The following is a 25,160-nucleotide window of genomic DNA, read 5'->3' as shown; positions in this document are numbered from 1 at the left end:
TCAAAATTTATTTATACTATCAATTTTTTAACAAACTTATAACATGCTTTTATCTTAACAACAACTTTTTTTTTTTACTTTAGTAATTTAAATCTATTTTACTCATGATTACATGGAAAACTAAACATCAATAACTTAGTTTACCATACTTTTATTTTTACTTAAATGTTATATGTTTATTAGCATTGGTAATTATGTAAACAACATTATAGTTTGTTTTATTAAATTAATAAACTATTTTTATCCAATTTCAAACAATTTTTTACCTATGCTTATCCATCCAATTTGACCTTATAAAACAACCACAAAATTATTGAAGAAAAACTAGTTAAATTTATAGTTTTAGTTTAGGAAAATATTTTATTTTGTACAAATTTATTGATATAAATATCTTGTGTCATCACTTTAATTATGACGTTTTGAAAATTTTGTTTTAGTTTTTTGTTACTTTCGCCAAGTTTTTTACAACAAATAAAAAATATCTTAATAGGATAAGTGATTCTACCATCACTACTATAATACAAATTCATGGATTTCGAAAGCAAAAAAATCAAAATGGATATCGAAAATAAAGACAGCCAAATGGATTTCGAAGGCAAAAACAGTCAAATGAATTTTGATCTATCAAGCAATATGAACTGCATTCTTCAAAACGTAAGTGATGTATTAACTATTTTTTAATAAAAAAAATTACTAAATGTTTTCTATGGGTTTTTATTTTTTAATTAAAATTAATACTGTTTTCAAACATAAGTTCGATATTTTATACTGTTTTAATTGATTTACCTGTAGCCGCAAACTGTTTATAACTAGAGTTTAGCGTAAACTGAAGTATAAGTATTTAATTTTGAAAATTTAGGTAATTTTAAACATTTCTATAAGTTCAACAAGTGTTACTTTAATAACGGATTTATCGTATACTTTTCTAAATTAAAAAACTTCAGTTTTGATTATATCTGAGACTTACACAAGGTTTTGAAATTAGAAATAATATAAATTTAACTATTTTTACTTTCATGTTTTACATTACACTTTTCTCAGGTAAGAAAATTGAGTTTCAATGATTATCAAAGTTTCATTAAAACTGAAACTTCAAATCAAGATAACGCCAATGTTGAACACGTAAGTTGAAATATCGTACATACAATTCTTAAGCAGTATTTGACTGAAAAATTTCCAAGTTTAATTAGTGTTTGAAATATATATGTTCAATTTTGAAAATATTTGTAAACAATAATTATTTTACAGCCACGAGTGATAACGGATAGCTACAGCGTTTGCTCAATTATAAACACCCACCTAAATGCTATAAAAATTAGCCAACGGCAGGTCATAAAAGAAATGACTAAAAATATTAAAGACTTTTTCGAAGCTGAGTTTTATAAGCCGTTGAAACAGCTCCAAAGTCAAGTAATTCAGCAGAATAACAATTACGCAACTTCGTAAGTTTCATAAATACGTTTCTTAATTTGTACATTATGCATATTGATCTGCCGAGAAAACATTAACTTTAATTAATTTAATTTACAGCTGAGATATCCTAAACAAATATTACAAAAAAACTATAATTTTTCAGCTTTAATAGATTAGTTACAAACTGATTAAGTTTAAGGAGAATTTTCACAAAAAAATTAGAATTTTTTTTTCGAACTATTCTTCTACTTAAGATCAATGGCAACTTGGTTTTATCATAGTTATTTCTTATTTCAATTTTGATTTTTTCAAGGTTGTACGATAAGCATAGTTAAACTTAGTATTTTTAATTTACTGGAAATTTTCAAAGATTTCTGATCAAAGTGGCTTTAGAGGAAGCAGAAAACTCAAAAGTCAACTACAACAAACAAACTTTTAAGACTTTATAAATTTTTGTTCGTTTCAAGTTAAAGATTTGACCACAGGTAAGTAATTGTTTAAAAATAAAGACTAATAAAAAATCTGCTTAAATTAAAAACAATTGAAAATGTAAAAGGTAAAGTAAAAATGTTTTAAAACGCTAACTGTAAACTTTCCATGCAGACACGACTCCTTACAAAGCCCGCAAAATGGCCGAAGTCGAAAAGGTGCCTTTAAAGATCCTTGAGGCGGGAGATTACAGCGACGATGATTTTGAGGAAGACCCTTCTCCAGTCTCCTCTTCTTCGGTCTCTTCTGAATCATCGGTCTCTTCTGATGAGCCTCCTGCAATCCGCTCTGCTTCGTCGGAATGCTCGAGCTCCTCGTCAATAAACGAAAAGAAACCTTCTCGGCCAAAACGCTTCAAACTAAGGCGCTTGAAAGCAACGGACCGTGAATAAAGCGACTCTTCTCCCGTTCCGATCTCGCCCTGTTCCACCGTTTTCTCATCTGAAATCGATTCTGAATATCCTGCTGAAGCTGGACATGGCGCAGCAGAAAATTCAGAGTTGCCCCATTACGACAAAGCTTCCCATGACCTTCAAAATTTCGGATCGGATGACGAAAGTTTGAACTTTCACGGCGAATTCACCGCGAGGGAGGACAAAACTACTCAAGCTGGCTTTTTGAGCCGCGACAAATCTTTGCAGCACATTGTTTTGAGCGAAACAAAATCCACCGAATGCGCGGTGTCGACTTGCGACACTTCAACCCAGTATTCGGTGGTTTCAGAAAACAAACTCACTCAATGGGCTGCCGCAGAAAAGGAGGAAGTTTCAAATCAAACTTGCGACTTGAAAACCGATGTGGGCTGCAACACGTTGGCAAGCAGCTGGAAAAGTGAAAGTGGAAATAAACCGCCATCAAGCTCCAAACGATGCAAAGTAAGTAAAAATAAAATTTAGTGAAGTTTACAAAAAAAAACGGTATTTAAAAAAATTGTTATTAAATTTGAATAGGGTTTCCGCAGATTCTGCAGAAGACTTTTGCTAAGATTAAGAAAGAAGAACAGAATTTTCTGTTTAAATGACTTAAACGTTGATAAACAAGAAACTTTGGATAAACAAATAAGCAAAAAGTAATTGGAAACCGGACCTTAAAAACAGTTAAATGCAATAAAAAATCACTAACAACTACAAAAATTTGTTAACTATTCTTAACAGATACTTATTTATTGAACGACAAAAAAAAAGAGGCTTAAAGTATTCAGTCATAGGACCTGGTGCACCTTTCGGTTATCGAGTTTCACACCACTTGGATACCTTTTAACGTCTTGTCAAGGACTTAATTTTCATAAAAATTACGTTAATCTAGTGATAATTTTAAGTAAAGCTTCAGTTAGAGCACTTTTTCTTCATTTAACTTTTAAAGCATTTAATACGATAAGTAAATTACTCAACCACTTTTCTATAGATAAAAGTTTACTTTGAACTCTAGTTTTAAAGTTACGGTATAAGTAACACAAAAACAAAACTTTATAAGGTTTAATATGAATCGTTAATTTTTTTTTTTTTAACTTTTGACTTTGTAAGTATAAAAATTGATTTTTGAAGATTTATTATTTAACAGGTTTTGAATAAAAAATAAATAAAAACTTAGATTAAAATCAAAATGACAGTTTTTAGCTCCTATTTTGTTTTTTAATACCTTATTTAGATTAAAATTGCATAAAAATTGATTTAAAATTGATTCAAAAAATAAAATATTTTTTTTTTAATTTAAGCTATATAAACTTAATATTAAGAACTATTTTTAATGTTTGTAAGTTAAATTAACACCTTAGATGAGACAACAAAAATTTCAAGAGTTAACTGTTTTATAGACTATTAAGGTATAACTATTTTAATAAAACCTTTGAACTTGTATTCTCTTTAATACACTAAAATTATGTTTTTTACTTTTACTTCAAGGTTTAAATCTTAGTTGTGAATATTGTTGTATACTAAATGCTCAATTACTTAGGTTAATTACGAAATATGTACTTACATTTAAGTAAACGTTTTTTGACAACTTCTTACCTAGCTTATACAATTCGTAGCCTATTTATATTTTTATTTCAATATTGATTCCTTTCATAATAACGATAAGTAGGCTTTAAATTAAATATATTCTTGTTATATATTTCTTTTTAACAATTAAAACTTTGAGCTGATGGAGTTTTCCCTTAAATTTTTTACTAAATTCAATAAAATGGCTAACTTTTAAAGAATTTTAACTATTTTTTAGTTACTTTATAAAAAGTAAATACAATATCTTTTGAATAAAAGGTTATCATCTGTTAAATTTTTTTGTTTATCACAGGGGTAAGCTGACTGCGGCCCTCGGGACAAATGCGATCAAAAGTTTTTATTGCAATGTGCCTTTTAAATGGGATCCATCATGTTTTAACCCGCTATCATTTCCCACCCGCGCACAATTTACCTGATCAAATCGAGAACCGCTTACCGACCAAGGGTTAGGGTTAACAGTGATAGTGTAAAATAACTAATAAGTAAATAATAAAATAAAAGTAAAGAATATAAAAATGTTTTTTGGGTGAGAATTGTGCAGGTGGGAAATGATCGCGGTTTGGAACTACTAGTATGTCCCCTAAGTATAAAACAATTAACCAAGTAAATGCAAGCTCGAGTTTTCTAAAATAAAAATTTACTAATTAGCTTTTTTTATCGTGAATAAACTGACGCCCATTTTATGTTTATTTCATAAAATATTATCTCTTAAGTGTGTACTGATTTATTTTAAAGTAACTGTAAAACACTGTAAACTGCGATGGGTTTTCTTCTATTGATGAGTGCCGCGAAAAACTTTTTCGTAGTAAACTTGGCTCGTTCTTTATTAAAAGCTGCGGACACTTTGTTTAATAAAAGATTTTTTTAATTATAAAAAAATAGAAATTGTTGAGGTTTAAGAAATTTCATTAAAGTTAGTTATTTTAATACAAAGTTTTATTTCTTTTAACATTAACTTCACTAAAAAAACTTCTCGCGACTTTGCCTGCCTAATGAGTTGTAATCAGGACGAAACCAGTTGTAGGTTGTCCCAGGTTGATGGTCGTGTAGTGAAGTTCATTGTTTGTTACAAACTTCACTACATTAGTATAAAACTAAAAAAAGGAAACAGCTTGTAAATTTTTGTTAAGAAATTCTACATTATGTATGTATAATCAAACACTGTAAGAAAAATTTTGTCAAAGCTTCATTTTGAGCAACTTGTCTGCAACAGCAGTTAGTTGCTTAAGTTTATAAAAGCTTCATTTTAAGAGCTGAGCATTAAAACTTTGTAATTTCTACTTTATCTTAAAACATTAAAAAAAATATTAATTTAATTTACTAATTAACTAATACTAACAAACTTTATCAAGCAACGTATAAATAAGTAAACGAAGGATTTCAAAATAAAGCTATATATTGAATAAAATAAAAACTTAAGTCATTGAAATCACACAAACAAGATATAAGTAGTAATTCGGAATAAAAACTGTTGATGTTATAACCAGAACTCGAGATAGGTTTATTTATATATTCTATACAGTTATATATTCTAAAATTTAAAAATAGTAATTTACTGCATCTTTTAAAAATAATTACTGAATTAGAACAAACTTTCATATGCTTACTTTCACCATTTATCTTAAGTTGTATTGAGGTAGAAGGATGTTTTACTTTTTGTTAAGGTTGGAACAAAATAAATAAGAGTTAATTGCTAATTGAAGCGCCATCATATTAGGTAAACTTTACTAAAATGAAACTTACCACAGTGATATGACGAAAAAGTTTTTTACTTTAATAAAACAATTAATAAAAAATTTCAACTTTGAATTTTCTAAGTTGTTTGTTGCTGGAAAAATATTTAACCTTTTTGTCGAAATGCTTTGTTTTTTATACTAAACATGATCAAGTTTTAGAGATATATTAACAAATTACTAGATAATGATACATTTTATAAACCATAAGTCAGGATTTCTTTAAAGTTTCAGTTTGTTAAATATGTATAATATTTCCATAAGTTCGAACCTCTGCAAAACAAACTTGCCTCAACTGATTGATCTTATTAAGCTCGCTAAAAGAAACCTTTTCAACGTAATTGTGAATTTTACAAATATTTTCTTTGATTATGAGAAAAAATTATATTTTTGTAAAATTCAATTATATCATTTCTCATTCAGTACACATATAAAAAGTTACTGAAAGTATAAAGCATTAATTAATTATTAGCTTAGCAGATTTTAAAGTTTTTATAAAATTGTTTTAAATCCAAACTTTTATTGTTTATTACTTAAACCTAAATACAAAAAATATTTCACGCAACATCAGATGTTTATATGCATAAAAAAATTTGTGATGATATTGGTTAAAAACAAACAAAATTTATTTACTGCATTAGTATTTTGTTTTTAATTGTTAGCATGATATTTATTATTTATTACTTCACTAAATTATTTAAACAAAAAAAAAAACATATATCATGGCAGTTTATTTGTACAAATAAAAAAAAACATGAAGAAAAGTTACAAAACATATAAATTTAAAAAATATACTGCTGAAAAAGTAAACATCACCTAATTTAACTGATATTAACAAAGATTTTGAAAGTAATAGTTATTTATTTTGGTCAAATTTAGTCTTGGAAAATCATTACAACTTAGCAATTTCTTTTGCATGCAGGTACAGAAATAACTTTTTTAAATTTTCTTAAATTTAATACTTATTTAGTACTAAACCGTGTTTTACTTACATGGATAAATTACAAACTTTTGTGGATAAGAGTCAATTATTATACGTACTGCTTATTTCTAGAACTTGCACGACTTCAATAATTACTTATTGAAAGTTGTTTTTATTTTTAAACGTTGTACATTGACGATAAAAATTTTGCACATGGAAAAACGACACAGTTGAAATACAAAATGACGACAAATGATTTTTGTATAATAGATTTTTTAATTCGTTTAGCTGGGTCTGTACCCAAACGTTTTATGTTTTACAAAACAAAAACAACAACAGTTCACAACTAATACCCTCAGTCACATTAATGCAAAAAAATAAAACAAGCCTGCAATTAGTTCAGCTGAAGTAAAGTGTACAAAAGCAAATTAAAGTGACGAATAATAATCAGTTCAATGTTGTTTGGACGTTAAAAACAACACATGATTTACTATGGAGCATGCAAAAATAAAAATACACATTTTTGCGTGCCTAAAGCACAAGACAACTTATGTTTAAAGTATGTTTTTACATAAAACGTATTTTAAAAAAACTCAAGTAAAGTTATGTTTTTAGACCAAATACTCGCAATTACTACTTTTACTTTCACATCTTTTAAATGCTTATTTTTAATAATAACTTAGTTTGATAAGTGTCAAAAAGGTAAGAAAATGCAATTGATAAAAAAAACTCGATTGTGTATTTTACAAAAAAAAATCAAATAAAACTGCAACGAAACATTTATTACACGACGTTGTAGGCCGGCGGGTTTCCGACCCAAGCCATCTCGTGCTGGCCCTCGTTGCCAGGTGACGTGACGTTCGACGGGGTAGTTGACATGACAACGCGGATGGGAGGGGCGGATGACATGACCGGGATGGGGGTGGGAGGCCTGTCGAAGCTGGAAGAAGCGTTGAAAGAAGAAGCGTCAAAACCGGAATATGACACTGCTGGAGAATGACTGGCCGAGGGACTTTCCCTACTTTGAATATTTATTTCTGCCCTAGAGGAGGGACTCTGCTGCCTCCTGCTCACGTTGGTGTGGACGTGCTGGTCGCGGACGCTGTGGTGGACAACCTGGGCCATGCACATCGGGCACGTGCTGCGGACCACCAGCCACTTCTTCAGGCATCTGTTTTTAGATATACTTATTTTAGATACAAATTTGCACACAAGTTTAAAATTTGGTGATAATTGTATTATATAAATGAAGTGTTATATTTTAAAAATATCCTGTTTTTTTAATTTTGATAGAAGTACTGTTTTAATACAAAAACTCATTATACAAAATTGTTTGGTAATGTAATTCTTTCAAATTAATTCAGAGGTAAACATGGTAAAAGTAAAATAAGCAGTTAAGTTTGAAAATGCATATTGACAACTTTTAGCTTTTAAAAAAATATCATAACAAACAAAAAATTATACAAATTAGTGTTTAAATATAAATTTTAAAGCAACTGTTTCAGCATGTAAAAACTTTATATGACTTACTGCGTTTCTTTGTCTACTTAAAAGAAATCTGCTATATAAGCAACCAGTATAAGCTTCAAAAACTATTCACTTAGCATTGATAGAAATTGACTGTTAGTTAGTCAAATAAAAGTTGCTATGAATTTACAACAAACGCTGTTTGTCTGGATATTTAAGATTAAACGTTCTTTTACATTATCCCTGATAGATTGTGTTTATAGACTTTTTTTAATACAAATATTTATCAACCATAAAATTACTGTTAAAAGTTTAAGCTAGTTAAGCAAGACTGATGATTAATACAGGTTGGTACACCTGCTTAGTTAAGAAGTTGTAAGTTTTAAGTAAGAAACACTAAAAAGAACAAAAACAAATATAGTCCACAGAACTTATATTCGGAATTTACTAAAAAGTATCAACTTATTTGAAAGTTGTAACAAACTTACTTCTTATGAAAGACGTGGCCACATGGACAAATTGCCAGAACTTCTTTGTTTTGAAAATCTTCCAGGCACACAGGACACGACTTGAAAAAATATTTAAGTCAGATAAAAATCATCTAACTTTAAAAACAAGAAAATTGCTGTAATACAATCTTTTGCATCTTTGGTAAAAAATTTTAAGGGTACCCATTATTTAAATGACCTTGAATTGTTTTGATTAAATTTGTCAAACCAAACATAGAAAAAATGATTGCAGACTTAAATTCTGAGATATTTAGAAAAATTTTAAAACTACTGATAAAATATTTATCACAATAATTTTTTAAATGTCATGTTTTCAATCTTGTCGCTTTTTCTTTAAACTATAAAAAAAATTAAATGCTAAGTAACTGACAATAGATATGGTAAACTAAAACAAAAATGTTCTGTTTCATTTTTTAAAACTATTAAGAAAATTGTTGGTTAAAGAAAAATAATTGTCTAAAAAATAGACTTTGCTGAATATTCATAAAAATAATAAAAAGTATTATAAGCTTCTAAATATAACTAACATCGTTTTTGGTCTCAGCTAATGGGTTTTCATCCTTTTTCTTGTTCAGAACAATCTAAATACACATTTTTGTAAACTAATTAAAAAAAAAACAAGTTTTTATAAATATTAGAACATAACAAATGAGCTCATAGACTCTTATAGAAAAGTTATAACTTTTAAATTAAAAATACTTAAAAAAATTGAGACCTTTATAATTATGTTGTTTCTAAAAAAAATCTAAAAGTCAAAGTTGTTCAAAAAACTTTTACATTACATGTGAAATAAAAATCAAATAAATATTACATACTTTTCTTTTTTTTATATAGTTTAGATTCAAAATGTTTTTACCACTCAACTAAACATAAAAAATATTTTTAATTCAAAACCAAATGTAAAAATGAAAAAAGTTTATTTAAAAAACTATTCTTTTAAGTGCAATCAATCTATCCGTAAAATTTTAATATCAAAACTCTTTAACTCTTATTTTTTTTACTCTGCAAAAAAACTTAAAGAGTAAAAGCAAAAATAGCAAAAAAACCTGATTTTAAAATTTAGATAAGAGAACTTTTGAAACATAAATATTATCTATATTATCGTTATTTAATTGTTGCTTTTTATTATAACTAAATTATAAATTTCTTATTGTATGAAATTTATAAAACAGTCAGAACTTTTAACTTTTTTCAATCAATTATTCATTATTAGTTTTCTTTTAAAAGTTGTATTGCAATTTGTTTTGTAATATATTTTAACCCATTAAGTTAGACATCCATGATAGTTGATTAGTATTTAAAAACTTTAGTAGCTGTCACTAATTTTTAATTATTACTTGTTTGACTTAAATACAATAAAAATTTAACATGAATTATTAAATAACAATTTAGAATGATAAAAATATATTTAAAAATAAAAACCCTTATTAGTTTACTGGAAACAAAGATTATTTATAACTTACTTTTTTGTATCCTCCAATTTTCTGTTGAGAATGCTTACATCTGAAATTAGTTTAGTCATCAAGAATATTCTCACAAATTTAACTAATTTTACGTTTTATAATAAAAATCTTAAAAAAATGTTTTATTTGTTCTGAGCTAAGTTTGCTATAAAGTTTTTCTAAACCAAAATGGTTAATCTAATAAACACACAACTAACCGAATAAAAGACCACATCTCAATATGTTTATTCCTCTTAAATTTACTAAAACTTTTATTTAAACAAAATTTAAACAAATATAACTTATGATAACAAGTAAAAATAACCTTGCAAGATAACAACAGAAGGCAAAGCTCAAAGCCAACACAAAGGCTCCTACAGCAACTAGTGGTAGAGCTATTCGCAAGTGCTCATCCGACATCATGTGTGATTTTATCTGCAATTATGCAAAGAATAAGTGCAAAATTATTTTACTAAAACATTAGAATGCTGTGCATTATTATTTCTTATATACATGTTTAAAAAAAAGTTTTTTAATACTTCAAATTGTATCCAAAAATTCATATCTACTTACTAACTAATTTACAATTAATTACACTTATACATTAAGACAAAAAGAAATATATAAGAAATTTTTTACAATAAGTTTTTGGGAAACTTTTTTTATATAACTTTATAATTTAACTTATTTTCTAATTCATAGCTTTTATAGTTTTATTTTTAAATTAAGAAGCCATCTTACCAAATCAGAATCTACAGTAGACTGGGTTGCCCACCAATCTGCCAGTTTGAAAAAGTTTTTGAGGAAACTCAACAAAAATATTTTTTAAATATACTTCATAAATAAAATTAAAAACTAAACGAATTTAATGGTTAAAATTTAAAAAAAACTTAACTTTTATTTCTAATTCAAGTGATTTGCACTTACAAATAAAACTGAATTGAAACAAATTTAATTTTTCAATAATGTTTATTCTTATTATACTATTTCTTATTTTTCTCCTATTATTTCAAGTTATTGGTTTTTTAAACTATTTTTTCAACTTATAAAATATTAGTAAATGTTTTTAGTGTTCATTTAAAACAAACAAGTAATTACAATGACACTTTAGCAAAAAATAAAAATAATGTTAGAAAAATAAGAAGTAAACAAAACTAGGGCAGCTTTATGTTTTTCTTTGAAAAAAATAAGTTTTTATATTATTACAGTAGTTTGAACTTGTGTAATTAAAAGAAATAATACTACAGACAACTTTAATTTTAAAGAGATATGCTAAATTTTAAATCAAAATTTTATTTACAAAATTTGATTAAATATAAGGTACTTATTTTTGTGAAGTACATAATTATACTGTCAAAAACAATCTTGAAATATAAATACCACCTAAATAATGTGTTCTATATACACATAAAACATCTAAAATGCATGTAACTATTTAAAAATAAATAAAATGTTGAATAAAATTATGAAGTTTGTATTCAACACAATAGTTAATAATTAAAAATGAAAAAATAAAATTGCTGAAAGATATCAAAAACTCAAGACTGATTTAGTTTAGATTTAACTTCAAACTTATCTTAGTTTTGCACAAAAAAAATCTGAGCTTTCTGCTGTTGCTCTAAAATTATAAAGCATTTTGAATTGGCCAAATCAAAAGCAAGCTTAAAACAAGTATATAATGGCAACTTAATTAAATTAACTTATGTTCATTGATAAAACTGAGTTAAAAAACTCAAAATCTTGAAAAAGTTTAATTGTAAAGAATAATTTACATTTACGATTGATTTTTTTAATTCTAAAGAATTTAATAACAGATTCTTTCAAAAATGATCACTTTTCTTTTACCACAGCAATATCAATCATTTTACCAGGGGGTGTAAGCTAAAGAATTTTCATTATATGTTTTTTACTATAATCTTTTAACAAAATGAATTTCTTAAAAAAAAATATTTTAGTTGAGCAACATTATGAAAACACTTATTAGAATATTAAATTTAAAACAACTATTTTACTAAATGTAATAAATCTTCAAATGCTAAATACATTAAAAAACTAATAAAAACTAAATATAAGTAATTTTGGTAAAAGCTTAATGGAAAGGAAAGTTGGAAAATTTATTTTATCTGAGGATAGTTCTAAATTAATAATAATTAATAAATGGATCAACTTTAAATTACACACTGTTATTAAGGTCATTAAAAGTACATATACAAATTTTTATTGGTATACATGCAATGACTTTTGTTATAATTAAATCTGTCCTCTCATCAGAAGAATACAATAGATTGTCAGTAAAATTAAAAAAATATTTTTTAAATACTATGTGATGTAGCAAAAATACTAAAACATTTACAGTTATTATATCAAAAAAAATTATAGTATCTAAAAGTCATCCAATTTTTAATTATTGTAAAGAAAGTTATTTAAACCTTTTTAAGGTAAAATTTTTAGTTATTAAATCGAAATGTAACATAATATGTTAAAAGAACTTTTTTTAGTTAAAAGATTAAAAAGCATGATTGTCTTTTTTTAATACATATAGTGCAGCAATTCTTAACCTGGGGTAAATTATCCTTTACCCCTGGGGGTAAGTTCACTTGTTTTAGGGGTAAATTTTCTTTATTACAAGTTATATAATTTAATTTTCACTAATAGTCTTTTTAATTCTAAAGTTATTATTTAAATTTTAAAAAAATTTTCAATTTAAATAAACTCTTTAAATTTTACTGTTTTTTAGATTTAATAAACTTTAAGTTAAAAAAAATCTATTTTTTCTCCTCAAAATTAAACTCTATTTTGTATATTGGGGGTAAATTTGGTAACAACATTCTAAAAAGAGGTAAAGCTTGAAAAAAGGTTAAGAACTGCTGATATAGAGCTTCTACTTCCGTTTTTGTAGATAAAAGATATTATATAAATAACATCAAAACTTTTATTTTAATGGTAGAAGAACATCAGACTTCCTCTTCCCTCTTCTACAATAAACATTTTATGAGGTACAAGCAAGCAATTTGTCATCACCTGTAATTCTACCTGCCCCATTAAAATTAACATTGAACTAATAAAAAAATAAAAAGTAATAAAAAACTATCTATTTAAGTGAAAAAAAATCCCTTGATGAAACTTCATTTGGCAAACACTCACAAGATTAAAACCTCAACACTAAAAAACACAAAATGTGGGAAAACCAAGAAGCTCAAATCCCCAAGCAAGTATTTGCAAACACTGCAAATAAAATAACATCAACGATCTAATTGTGTGGTCACTGTCACCACTGTGAACTCACAATCAGCCGTTGTAAATTAAAACTAAAACTATGTCTAACAAAACTTAATTTGAAAAAAATTTACTTATAGATTAAATTTATGAACAAAATTTTATTTTAATTACCTAATTTTGTTACTGTGTTAGATTTTAAAATAGTTTATTTTATTTTTGGTTTAGTTGTTTTAGAATTTAAAAAAATTCTATATATTATTAAAATTACTTTTTTTTTTAATTATATTCTTTTTACAATTTGGAGGTAAAAGTAAAGTGCAAATTTGAATTTAAATTTTGTATATCTATTTATTATAATTTTTTTGCTTCTGAGTTTTATGTTAAGTAACTAACAAACTTTTATAATACTTTTATTTTTAAAATTTTATTTTTTCAAATATTAATGTTAATGTCATTTTATATAACTAAATTTTTTTTTTAATATTAATTATATATATATGTATACCACAATATATAAACAAAACTTAAATTTGAACTAGCATTTTACTTTTAACTCTTACTTGTAAAAAAAATTAAATAATAAAAAAATTAAATAAAAAATTAACTAAATTAAATAAATTAATTTTTTTTTTTCAAACAAATAAACAAAAAACAAAATAAACTATCTTAAAGTCTAACACAGTAATAAAAGTAAAATAACTTAACTAAAATATTATTTTTAAATTTAATCTATTTCAACAACCTTTAACAGTCACCCTTTCATCAACCAGAAACCACAAAAATATAAGACCCAGCACAAATTGGTGCACACACAATTATTATTTAAGATTATTTAAGAAAGGTATACAAGAAAATCACAGAAGATAAATATTTATATTTTAGTATCTCTTATAAAATTATGTTTTAAGAAGTATTTCATTTACAAGAAATATTAACAAAACACAACTAATATCAATTATTGCAGAGACAAGTTGACTTGCATTGCATTGTTGCAAACACAATATAGTGAAGAAGAAGTTTACTACTTTATTTAACACAGTGATGCTATACTATTTATAAAGTCTTAATAAAAGTATTAGGATAAGATAGCTAATTATTGTTTTTAGCTAAATTTTTGTCATAGTAAAAAGTGCAAAATAAAAACATAGATAAAATTTGCAAAAACACTTGCTGCATTTGATATCTAAATTAAGAGACATTTTAACCAGAAAATAAAAACAACGTTTTTTAAAAACCCTTTCTTTATGATGTTAAGGTATAAATATAGTGATTTCAATAAAATACTTTATTCTTAACTTATAGAAACCTTTTTAGGTTAAATTTAAGTGCATTTTACTCAAATATATTTATATAAAATGTGTAATTAAAGCTCATAATTAAAACTAAAATAATTTTATTAGTATATAATTATTTTTAATTAAAAACCCAGTATTTAATATTTTTTTGATAAAATCCAGAAAATTATAATTTTTTCATTTTTACAGACTCTCAACTGAGATTTTTCGAAAAAATTTATATACTAAGAATCTTGCATATTCCTTACAACAGATGCAAAAACAAATTAATTAATTTTTTTATAATCATAAAAAATCACAAGAAATTTCATTGATAGTTTTGTAAAAATCAAACAACTAAGTTTGTTTATTTATTACTTGAAAGATAAGGGGTGGCTTTAGATTTCCACTACTTTTTTGAATTGCTTGAAAATCATGCGAATAGTTTGCATGTATGCTGAGTCAGCATTTTTCTTGATTTTTTTTATTTTAATGATTTTACCCTAGCTGGGTGTCTTGCTAAACCTAAACTTTTTACTTTTTTTCCTTAAAAAATGCACCAGTTTTTGATAAACTTTTTTCCTTTAAATATGCACCAGTTTTTATTGCAGGTTTTCTGGCTTACTGAGCACAAAATAATATTGTTTTAGAATTACAGTAACAACAACCAAACAAGCTAGGTTGAAAACAACGAGCCTAAAGTTAATTTTATAAGCAAATTTATAAATTTTTCAAAAAACATAAAACTTTAATGTCAATTATTTTCCTTATCTTTAAAGCTATCTAGTTAATTAATTATTTTGGAAATTATACTGATATTTTTTACGATATGGCCCCAAAGCAAAATGATGTATATTACACTATCATTTGCCTTGGCCATTTCCTAGATAAAAAATTGATAAAGGGAAAAAACAAATTAATAAGAATGTGAATTACAACAAATTAAATTATTTTAGTTTAATTAAATTTGTTGTAATTCACATTCTTATTAATTTTTTTCTTCCTTTTATCAATTTTTTATCTAGGAAATGGCCAAGGCAAATGATAGTGTAATTAATATACATCATTTTGCTTTGGGGCCATATCGTAAAAGATATTAACATTATTTCTGAAATAAACATCTAAGAGTTTAAATAACATGCAAACTAAGGGAAAAAAAAAAAATAAAATAATGTTTATTTTTGGTTTTAATACCATAATAATGAAAAAAAAACTTTATTTTTGGAGGGACCCCATCAAATAATTCATACCCCAAACCATTTTTTTTTTTAAATTAAAGACAAAGGTGCGTTCTCTAAAATAAAAAAAAAATTTAGATAGCTTTTAAGATAAAGAAAATAATTGACATGAAAGTTATTTTTTTAATTTTATTAATTTGCCTATTAAATTAACTTTACGCTCGTAGTTATGCACTCCTGAAAGATAATTTTAAAATGTATGAACTCTTTAGCACTTTAAGTGTTGTAAAAACTAAAGTTAAAACATCTAAATTGTATACATTTAGCGCATTTAAGATTTAATTTGTCAAAAAGCTGCATTGCAAAATTGATTTTAATGAAAGCTGTAACTTTTTCTTCAAAATTAAAATTCATACAATTTTATGTTACAAAAGTTTGCATAATTTAATGTTTTATCTATTTGACTACATTAAATATTTCATTTTAAAAACGATATAAATGTATTTGATTTAAATTGTGATTTTCTTATACTTATTTCAACGAAAGTTGTATGGATTTACATATGGGGCAATACATAAGGAGTCAAAAGGGGTGTGGAATAAAATAAAAAGCCTTGTATACAGTTATCACTCATACTTCCACATTCCATTTTTGAATTATTTACATAAGTGCATATTTTCATATTAAACTCAGTAACATTAGAGGTAGTTTAAATTGCTGTGTTCCCGCCAGGACGTTATCACGCAGCAGCTCAGATGTTTAAAGTCTTGCAGATTCGTAAATTTTTTGAGCTAGCAACGTCCCTGTACTACACAAAAAACTATTACTTCAAGAAATATGTGATAAATCAATTTTTGTTGTTTTTAGATAAAAATAACAAACTTATGAAATATACTATTGAAACTAGTATAAAGTCTTAAAATAATTTTATTTTCATCTTACTTCTTATTTTATACTATTATCTTTAACATTTAAGTCATTATTCTATTAATTAATTCACTAGAAGTTGCTCACCAATAAAACCTAGTTGCTGAGAATGGTATAACTATTTAAGTTAATTGTAAGGGGTATATGCTGCAAAGCGGACTTTTCTCCTTGAGAATTACTGCTAATATTAAGACAAATACAAGTGTAAAGACATTGAGTGTTTTTTTACTCCTTTATACTTTATTTTCATCAAACCGCAAGTTAAGAAGCTGTTTAGTAAACAAGTTCAAGTAATAAAGATTCCTAGAATATCACTAAAAACGTTGTTTATTTACTTTGTTTTGGTTATTTGATAAACTTTGAATAATGAATGTTAAATTTATAAATTTTAAATATTATAAGTATGAATAACAAAAAATGCTCGTTTTTGCCCAGCTGAAATAGATTTCAAACAAAATTTTAATTCTCACGTGATAATAGGTTAAAGTTTTAAAGTAGCATTTTTTTCTGGGAAACTTTTTTGCTAAGATGCTCTTAGTCCCCATTATAAATTGTTACTTAGTGTAAATAACTTTTTATTATTTTTTTTTCATCTACAAAGTACAATTTTATTTAAAATATGTCCAATATAATCACTAAAGTTTTATTTTACTTAATTGATTGTATATATAATGTTGTGTAAAGTTTTTAAACCTTAAAAATTTCAATTCAAAGAGTTTTCAAAATCATCTTTAGATCACTACACCATCTGCTAATTTATTCTTTTATCATTTTATGGTGTTTTAATATTTTTATTTAAGTTATTTTATTTTTGTATATCTGTTGGCCACAAAGTTGACTCTTGATTTTTTTTTAACTTTCTACTCAGAGAGATTTCAAAACCATCATTAGAATCCCTGCACCATCAGGCAAACATTTAGTTATAATTTAAAGATGATTTAATTTAATTGTAAAAGTCTAAACATTTTTTCAAGTGAAATTTCAATTTTTATTTAAGTTGTTTTATTTTTGTATATCTGTTGGCCACAAAGTTGATTCTTGATTTTTTTTAACTTTCTACTCAGAGAGATTTCAAAACCATCATTAGAATCCCTGCACAATCAAGCAAACTTTTAACTATAATTTTAAGATTTTTAATTTAAATGTATAAGTCTAAACATTTTTTTTAGTGAAATTTCAATTATTATTTAAGTTGTTTTATTTTTGTGTATGTGTTGGCCACAAAGTTGATTCTTGATTTTTTGAAATTTTCAACTCAGAGAGATTTCAAAACCATCATTAGAATCCCTGGACCATCAGGCAAACATTTAATTATAGTTTAAAGATTTTTCAATTTAATTGTATAAGTCTAAACATTTTTTTAGTGAAATATGAATTTTTATAGTTTAAATCACTTAAAAAATATATTTTATAAATAGATATATAAATGTAAAGAGTTAAAAATTTAAAAGAGAATTTGTAAGAACTCCATCTATATTAACATTTAAATCAAAATTTGTAAGTTCATAACTTTTTTCTGGTTCTTTTAGTTTTAATTTATCTAAATTTAATACAGTATAACAAATAAAAAATACTATATTTTTTTAATACTACTTATAAGGTTTTTTTATTTTTAAGCAGAAAAAGCATTTTAAACATAGAATTTTTCGGTTAAATATTGAGTACTTAACTGACAGTGCATACATAAGAAAAGCGTTCTTAAGCGGCAAATTAAGAACAAAAAAATTGTGAACCCTCTTTGAAAAAAGTCTACACACGCCCCTGTAATTAAGTAAAACATAATATTTTAGTATTTCGTAAGATGGTATTTATTAAAACTTATCTAAGTGTAGTCTTTATAGTACTGGTAGTATGTATTAAATAATATTACAGTACTCAAAAGTAATAAGTTTTCAGTATTTAATTTAACTACTAAAATAGGTATTAAATAATTATTAGAATCTAATTTTCATAATCACCGATTAAATGAGGTGAGGATTCCATTATTATGAAAATATTTCTAAGAACATACAATTTTAATAAAAACCTCTAAAGTCTGTACAGATCTTTGTATCTAAATAGCCTTATAAATACGAAATCTGTTTATTATTTGAAATATTTATGCTTAATAGTTTTTTTTGTTTGAAACAATAGTTATAAGTGTAAAATTAGATTAATATTTTGAGTAAGTCAGGTAGTTTTAAGTTTACTAAAAACTGAACAAAAGTTTAAAAATTGAATATCTAAAACAAATTTTGATTTAAATAATATCTACTTTATAAACAACCGTAAAAATTTGAGAATATATGCTTTTTAAATAAATTAATTAGAGTTATTTTTTAATCATTCGAGTAACTAATTACAAAATAAATTATAGGTTCGGTTGTTCTTGTTTACCAAGTGAAAATATTATAAATAATTGAAAAGTTTATTTATAAACCAATTTATTTTTTAACGAAATCAAATTCAAGTGTTTTAATTTAAACCTAATTTAAAAAACTAAAAAAAAAAAGATTCAAAAATAAAATTATAACTTGATTTACTTTATCTTCTTCCATAAATTAAAAAAAAGTGCAATTTTATTTGAAACAAGATGGAAAAATAAATAGAAAATTTAGTAAATTAATAATTTTGTAACACATTATACATAATCGTTTTTTCAATTTAAAATTAAGGCTACAAAATTATATATTTTTAAAGTTATTATCGTTTTTTATTTAGTAGCTTTTTTTTGCTTACATACCTTTTTTAGTTAGTTCGAAAATTAACAATCTTTTATTATTCACTTTTTTTTTCTTGCTTAATTAATAACTTACATATTGTCTTTAACTAGTTCAAGTTGAACTTTGAAAAATATTACTTTTACAAGCTATGGATATAAGTACCTTTAATATTAAACTCAACTATACTAAATAATGATACTTAGGGCTACTTTATATAATGCTAGGCATGACAATAAATGAACATGTTGTATAAATAACATCATACTCTAGAAACTACTTTAAATGTGGTCAAAACTTTACACACGAATCAATCTAATAAGACTATACTTTAAAATTGTATAAAACAAAATAAGATCTAACTACTTAGATTTAAATAAATACTAATATAAAAAGTAACATTGTAAACAAAATACTTTAAATAACATAAGAAAACGATATAAGTATCTATTCAACATGAATAACATGTTTACTGCAGCAGGCTGTGGCTAGCATCTCCCCCTGCTTTCTGTGGCTGGTTTATATAGCAGCGTTCTTAACTTTTTGCAACAACAGTAATTTCTTGTATGCACTTTATTTTCTCCTTTTGTTAACTGTATTAAACTTGCATCAGCAACTTGACCTTGCGAGCTTTCTCTTAAAGGCTTGAATGAGCAATGATTTTAGCTCAAAACTTCCAATCAAACCTAAAAAGTAATCAAGTGCAGCTTGATATTCTGTTACACTTCCTCTTCTTCCACTGTTGAAATAGAATTCGAGCCCTACTTCTCCTCTGCCTTTTTGTTGAAAGATAAACAACACCCTTCCTTCATAAACAAAAAAAAAAGTTAAACATATCAAAATTTAAATTGGTCAAAAGATTACTTAAGTTTTTCATACAAGATTTAAAGCAAACTAGAAAATAAAACAATTAAACGATTTTTAACAAATGGTATTTTAGTTCTAAAAATTTTCTACTTTTAATAATCAAATAAAAAGTTAATGTGTTTTACTAGCTTCAACAATTTACTTTAATTTCTAAAATAACATTAAACATGTGTCACATTCTACTATAAAGATTGCAGTATTGAAAACCAGGTAAAAAACAAAAATACAATAAAATCACTCAAATATCATGCCTATGCAAACCCCTATAATACAAACTCCAAAAATTTTCAACATGTTACTGGTCTTTGCTGTCTTATTTATTAATAAACATTTTCTTTTTCTATTGTGCTATTAAAATTTAAGAGCCTTAGATAAATTTAACATCACTCACTTTTAAATAAAATTGGTCACCACTTTTAAGACTTATTTATACTTATACCTTGTTAGTTTTTTTTACTTTTTGTACTAAATTTTGTCAGATCTACTTTGACTTTTAGGACAATAATTTGGTCAGTGCAGTTTTAAGTTTGTGGACTCGAAATTCATCAGTTCTACTTTGAGTTTTTGGACTAAACTTTGCCAGTTCTACTTTGACTTTTTGGACTATAATTTTGTCAGTTCAATTTTGACTAATTAGTTTTCCTAACCCCTTATTAATATGGTTATGGGTACAAACTCAAAGGCTTTTAAATGGGCATATGGTAAATGTAAGTATTGCTTCTTAAAAATTAAATGCACTCTTTGTTGTAAAATTTCTCTAAATCTACTACTAAATAAAATGCAGTACAAAAATTACAAAAATATAGGAATGTGAGATAAAATTGTGATAAATACTGCCTTCAAAATAAAAAGTAAAACACTAGTAAAATTTATTTGGGTAAAATAATGTATTGGTAATATTTAACTGTTACTCAAAAGACTGGTTATACCTTTACCGAGGACGCCAATTGTAAGCTATGGATATAAGTACCTTTAATATTAAACTCAACTATACTAAATAATGATACTTAGGGCTACTTTATATAATACTAGGCATGACAATAAATGAACATGTTGTATAAATAACATCATACTCTAGAAACTACTTTAAATGTAGTCAAAACTTTACACACGAATCAATCTAATAAGAATATACTTTAAAATTGTATAAAACAAAATAAGATCTAACTACTTAGATTTAAATTAAAACTAATATAAAAAGTAACATTGTAAACAGAATACTTTAAATAACATAAGAAAACGATATAAGTATCTATTCAACATGAATAACATGTTTACTGCAGCAGGCTGTGGCTAGCATCTCCCCCTGCTTTCTGTGACTGGTTTATATAGCAGCGTTCTTAACTTTTTGCAACATCAGTAATTTCTTGTCTGCACTTTATTTTCTCCTTTTGTTAACTGTATTAAACTTGCATCAGCAACTTGACCTTGCGAGCTTTCTCTTAAACGCTTGAATGAGCAATGATTTTAGCTCAAAACTTCCAATCAAACCTAAACAGTAATCAAGTGCAACTTGATATTCTGTTACACTTTAATGCATACTTTGATATTTTGTGCTCAATGATGCTTAGTGAATCGGTAAAAACTGGTATTATTCAAAGGAAATAGTTCACGTTTGGCAAGACCCATTAAATTTTAGTTAGATAAAAATTCGCTGTTCTCCATACTAATAAAAAAGTCCTATTTTCTTGCTAAAATATATTCTTATATTTGACGAGCGTTTACTTGGCTTGAATGGCTTTTTTTGAAATTTTATTTCTAATCAAACTTTAAAACCAATTATTTTCAATTTCTTTAATGCTAACTTGGGACTTTTTTTATAATTCTAAAGAACGTTCTTTTGCTTACCTTTCACAATAATTTTCATCGAATTGGGGTTTTAGTTTTGTAGTGGGGCCCTTTTAAAAATTTAATGTTTTATAGCAATTTTTACTTTGCAACGTTTTTATCCGATAATAATTTCTTTTTTTAATCTTTTCTATTATTAACATACTTTTTAAATTGAGTTTGAAGACGTTAATAGTTTTTTTTCAAAAAACTTTGTTTACAACACATGCTTTAATAAAATTTTCAAAATAATTCCAAATTTGCACGGTTTTGGTTCCTTTTTTACATGGTTTTACAGTAAAAGTAAATTATTTTTTGAGTAATTTTTATTTTTAAAGACTTATATAATCAATTTTTATATCGTTAGTTAATTTTTTCCCAACTTATTATTATTTTTCAAATATATGACCCATTTAAGTTTTACCTAAATTCTTAGTATTTGATCAAGAAATCCCTCAAATTACGTAAACAAAGAATTCAGGTAAACTTTCTTGTAAAACTGTATGTAGAGCCTTGTAATTTGGTTTGTTCTTTTTTTAGGTTTAATCCAGGAAGACTTTAGATTCCAGAGCTCCGCAAACTGCGGCCAACTGCTCATTAATGGTAAAAGTATTTTTTTAAATTTAAATTTAAAAGCCCGCGTGTATAGTTTTATTATATTTAGGATGCGGCCAGTGAAAGATAAAACCGTGGCCATTTAAAGTTATGAAACTTTCACTAAACAATCCAGGATTTAAAATGAAGATTAAAAAAAGTCTCAGGTGCAATGTACGGGATATTTGAAACTTTTACTATAAATTTTGGGTTCTGTAGTTTTCTGAAGTTATACAGATATTCTTGGGCTTGAAATGAAGAGTTATAAAAAAGTCGTGTTTATATGTACTGGAACAAGGATCCGCCTGGATCTTTACTTTAAAATACATCTTTTTCCGGCCGGATCCTTATATTATGGATCAGGTAGATCACTAAGAGTTTACTTTACTCGCTTCATCCCCTTCTAGTTTTTATACCTAGATTATTGTTTTATTGCTTAGAAAATCAGGTAGTTCAAAAGTGTTTACAGTTCTTTAGCGCCTTGTCAGTTGATAACAAATCATTCGTATCTAAATATATAATTTTATAATACATTTTTATAAGTAATAATACATATATGATATTAAAGAAATGTAACAGCTTCATATTAATAAGAAAGAAACTATAAATTAAACTGGTTACTTTTTATGTCGTCTAAAACTCTAAAATGTCAAATTGTGTAAAAGTTACATTTTAGATTTTATTCAAAACATAAAAGAAGAGAGTTTTTGAATTATTCAAGAAAAATGTTTATATTCAGTATGTCAAAGGGTAAAAGATCATCTCATAGCTTTTTTCAATAATTTACGTTAATATTTATTAATTGTATACTTTATCTTATATAATATATTATTAAATACTAACAATTTTAGAACTATAACAAACTTTATTATATAAATAAAAGCTCTAAATTCTCATTTAGACCAAAGTTTTTTTATTTTATATTCAAATTCTTTCGAATTTTCATGCTTATAAGTTCACTAGGAACTTTTTTTCTCATTTATACTATCATATATTGTTTATTTATAGACAAAAAAAAGCTTAAAAAGTTTGTCAACAAAACCTTGTGTACGATAAAATATTTTGATTATCGAGTCATTCACCATATATACAGTTTAATGTTCAAGAATATTTGTTTAACATTTTATTAATCATTTTTTACCACAAGTTTACTATGGTGACTTTTAACCTCTTCTTAAAAATTGTCATAAAAACAAAAAGTTAACACTGTTTCTTTTATAAACATATTTTAAAATACCGTAAATATTTTACTTGTTCATTAGAATTAATTACAGATTAAACTTATTCCTTTAAAATTTGACTTTGAAAGTTTTTTTTTTACTTAAGAAGCACAGTAGAGCAACAAGTGAATTATATATGTTTATGCTTTTTCATGACTTCTGGCAAGGACAAATAAAATACGACCATCAAAGAAAAATATCCGGCCCTCGATGTAATTATCAGTTAAAAGCTGTTAAAACTTGTTCCAACTCTTTTTTAATATTTAGAAGTTACAAGCGCTTTATTTCGCCTTTTTTATGTTTTAAATAAATAAAAATACTTTACTCTACTCTTGCAAAAATTAGCGGCTTTTTGGCAATAGCGAGTCTATTGCATCATATGTAACTTTACTAGCTTAATAGTATTTAGCTTGTAATAGTCGAATAACAAACAAAAATCTATCTTTTAAACAAAAATAAATAAAAACCTTGGTGACGCGCCATCACCCCAAGCCAGTACTATAAAACATATTCAAACCAACAATACAACCATGTGATCACTGCCACTAGAGTGAACCCACAACTAAGTATTGTAAAACACATTACACTTTACTTTAATTAATACCTTGAAAAACTATTTTTAAAAAGAAAATTATATAAAATTTTTAGATTTAACAACACTAATAAAAATTTAAGAATTATTTGACAAAAGTTGAAGCTTCTAATTTTAATAAAGAAAATGTTGATCTTAACAAATAAAAAAACTTTTTAAACTAATTTCTGCAAAACAAAAAAACAACAAATAAGAAAACAGTAAATACTCACGTACGCATATTAACAATCCACACACGTTAGTTGTCAACAAACCAGGGACTTGCCTAGGCGTTTTTAAATCGGGTAGCTCAATTTTTTTAATAAATTTTTAACCAGTTAATTCTTTCAAATTGATGTACTCAATTGTTATAGCATTTGTGTATTATAATGTAAATAAAATTTAACAAAATATATAATATATTAGTAACACTACTTGGCTTACGGTTTATAAATTTAGAACTTTTTTAGAAAACAACGTTTCCTTTAAGTGAGCTCTTTATTAAAAATAAACCTGAAAAAAAAATATTAAGTTGATAATTATAGTAGATGTTAATTGTTAGCTAAAACAGGGGTCGGCGAGTATTTAGAGATCACGAATCAAATTAAAAATACATAAAATATTATTGGCTGCAGTAGTAATTTCTAACTTTTACTATGTTGAAATATTTTAGTTCTGTAAAATATTATTTTTTATGTTTTTAAATTTAAAAGACCTTTTTTTAATCAGTTCTTTATAGCAGATGGTCTTGTGTAAGTTTTAAAACATTCTTTTTACAAAACAAATTTGCATGATCGCATGGTTTTATG

General features: G+C 25.3%; 1 protein-coding gene across 1 annotated transcript; it reads right to left on the bottom strand.

Moving 5' to 3' along the window:
• Positions 1-6,433: 6,433 nt before the first annotated feature.
• On the bottom strand, positions 6,434-10,832 carry LOC145838283 (RING finger protein 122-like). The gene is made up of 6 exons (XM_082945852.1): positions 10,717-10,832; positions 10,301-10,410; positions 9,997-10,036; positions 9,061-9,114; positions 8,513-8,592; positions 6,434-7,728 (listed from the first exon to the last, which is right to left on the bottom strand). The coding sequence occupies exons 2-6, from the start codon at positions 10,396-10,398 to the stop codon at positions 7,341-7,343; spliced, it is 660 nt and encodes a 219-aa protein (XP_082801978.1). The 5' UTR covers positions 10,399-10,410; positions 10,717-10,832; the 3' UTR covers positions 6,434-7,340.
• Positions 10,833-25,160: the final 14,328 nt, after the last annotated feature.

Source organism: Thalia democratica, chromosome 6 (genome assembly GCF_965202585.1).
Source record: "Thalia democratica chromosome 6, ktThaDemo2.hap1.1, whole genome shotgun sequence".
NCBI classification, from domain to species: Eukaryota; Metazoa; Chordata; class Thaliacea; order Salpida; family Salpidae; genus Thalia; species Thalia democratica.
Note: the sequence above shows the minus strand (reverse complement) of the source record. Positions and strands in the feature narration are given on the sequence as shown.

Bases quoted from the DNA above. Each gene is read 5' to 3' on its own strand.
- LOC145838283 (XM_082945852.1), bottom strand. From the start codon at position 10,398: ATGATGTCGGATGAGCACTTGCGAATAGCTCTACCACTAGTTGCTGTA. The intron at 10,037-10,300 runs GTTATTTTTACT...AACTAATTTCAG, and splicing joins TTCTGTTGTTATCTTGCAAG to ATGTAAGCATTCTCAACAGA. The intron at 8,593-9,060 runs GTTAGTTATATT...TATTTTTTCAAG, and splicing joins TAGCTGAGACCAAAAACGAT to TCGTGTCCTGTGTGCCTGGA.